We start from the raw sequence: 1,688 nt of genomic DNA on the forward strand, positions 1-1,688 counted from the left end.
CCAGTAGTCACTTATGGATGTGAGAGTTGGACTGTGAAGAAAGCTGAGCGCCGAAGAATTGATGCTTTTGAACTGTGGTGTTGGAGAAGACTCTTGAGAGTCCCTTGGACTGCAAGGAGATCCAACTAGTCCATTCTAAAGCAGATCAGTCCTGGGTGTTCTTTGGAAGGAATGATGCTAAAGCTGAAACTCCAATACTTTGGCCACCTCATGGGAAGAGTTGACACATTGGAAAAGACTCTAATGCTGAAAGGGATTGGGGGAAGGAGGAGAAGGGGACAACAGAGGATCAGATGGCTGGATGGCATCACTGACTCGATGGAAGTGAGTTTGAGTGAACTCCGGGAGTTGGTGATGGACAGGGAGGCCTGGCGTGCTGCAATTCATTGGGTCGCAGAGAGTAGTACACGGCTCAGTAACTGAACTGAACTGAAAACAAGTCAGCACACACACACCAGCCTGATTGACTTAGAGAACAACAGGAAAGCGGGATATTTTCCTGGAGAGGAGATCTCCCCTCAGCAGAGCTATGGTGACAGCTTTCACTTCTGCATTCCTTAGGCTATAGATGATGGGATTCAGTGAGGGGGTCATGACCCCATAGAACAATGCAATAAACTTATCCAAGTTGGGTTCTTTGGCTTTGGGCTTGAAGTACATGAAGAAGATAGTCCCATAGAAAATCACCACCACTGTGAGGTGGGCAGAGCAAGTAGAGAAGGCTTTGTGCCGGCCGGCAGCAGAGGGCATCCTCAGGATGGCAGTGAGGATGAACACGTAGGACAGGAAGATGAGCAGCAGTGGGGGCAGTGTCACCACAGCTGAAGCCACCATTAATATCAGTGCATTGAGAGAGATGTCCCCACAGGCTAGTTTCAGCACTGCCAAGATCTCACAGAAGAAGTGGTTGATGATATTGTGGCCACAGAAGGGGAGGCTCCAGGTGAGTTTGGAATTGAGAAGGGAGTTGGCCAAGCCTGCCCCCCAGCTCAGCGCCACCATCCACGTGCACGTCTGCCGGTTCATGAGCTCTGAGTAGCGAAGCGGCTGGCAGATGGCCACGTACCGGTCACACGCCATCATGGCCAAGAGCACACACTCCGTGGAGCCCAGTGCCTGGGTCAGGTACATCTGCAGGGCACAGCCAGGGAAGGAGATGGTGCTTTGGGTTTCCAGGAAGTTGACCAGCATGAGAGGCACGAAGGAGGATGTGCCAGAGATGTCCACGAGGGCGAGGTTGCTGAGGAAGAAGTACATGGGGGTGTGCAGGCGGGGGTCCAGCATGTTCAGCCCGATGAGGAGGGCGTTCCCCAGCACGTTCACGGAGTAGATGCCCAGGCAGAGCACAAACAGGACCATCTCTAGGTTGTGGTGGTCGTGTAGCCCCAGCAGGACAAACTCTGTCATGACTGTCTGGTTTGCCCCATTTGTCTCACTCTCCATCCGTCTTGTTCTCCCTCTTTTCCCATCTGCACCAAGAAGGTGTTGGATTAAGCACCAGTGGGCCTGGGAGCCAAGCAACGTGGATGTGTGACCTGGGACGGGTCAGCCCTGCCTCTGGAACTCAGTTTCACCATCAGTACAATGAGAGAGTAGACTTCAGGTCTGCATTCCAGCCCCCTCAGTTCTGTAGTTCTGGTGTAACTTACAGGAGATGCGATCCATTCTAATCATCTAGGCTTCTCTCT

The 1,688-nt window shown here is 52.5% G+C and overlaps 1 protein-coding gene across 1 annotated transcript; it reads right to left on the minus strand.

The window, feature by feature from the left end:
- Positions 1-464: 464 nt before the first annotated feature.
- LOC147367138 (olfactory receptor 2S2-like) lies at positions 465-1,443 on the minus strand. The gene has a single exon (XM_086414158.1). The coding sequence runs from the start codon at positions 1,441-1,443 to the stop codon at positions 469-471; it is 975 nt and encodes a 324-aa protein (XP_086270284.1). The 3' UTR covers positions 465-468.
- Between the last annotated feature and the right edge of the window lie 245 nt (positions 1,444-1,688).

This window comes from Bos grunniens, chromosome 8 (assembly GCF_055505025.1).
Source record: "Bos grunniens cultivar Pamir isolate PY7600 chromosome 8, Bosgru_T2T1.0, whole genome shotgun sequence".
In the NCBI taxonomy this organism is placed as follows: Eukaryota; Metazoa; Chordata; class Mammalia; order Artiodactyla; family Bovidae; genus Bos; species Bos grunniens.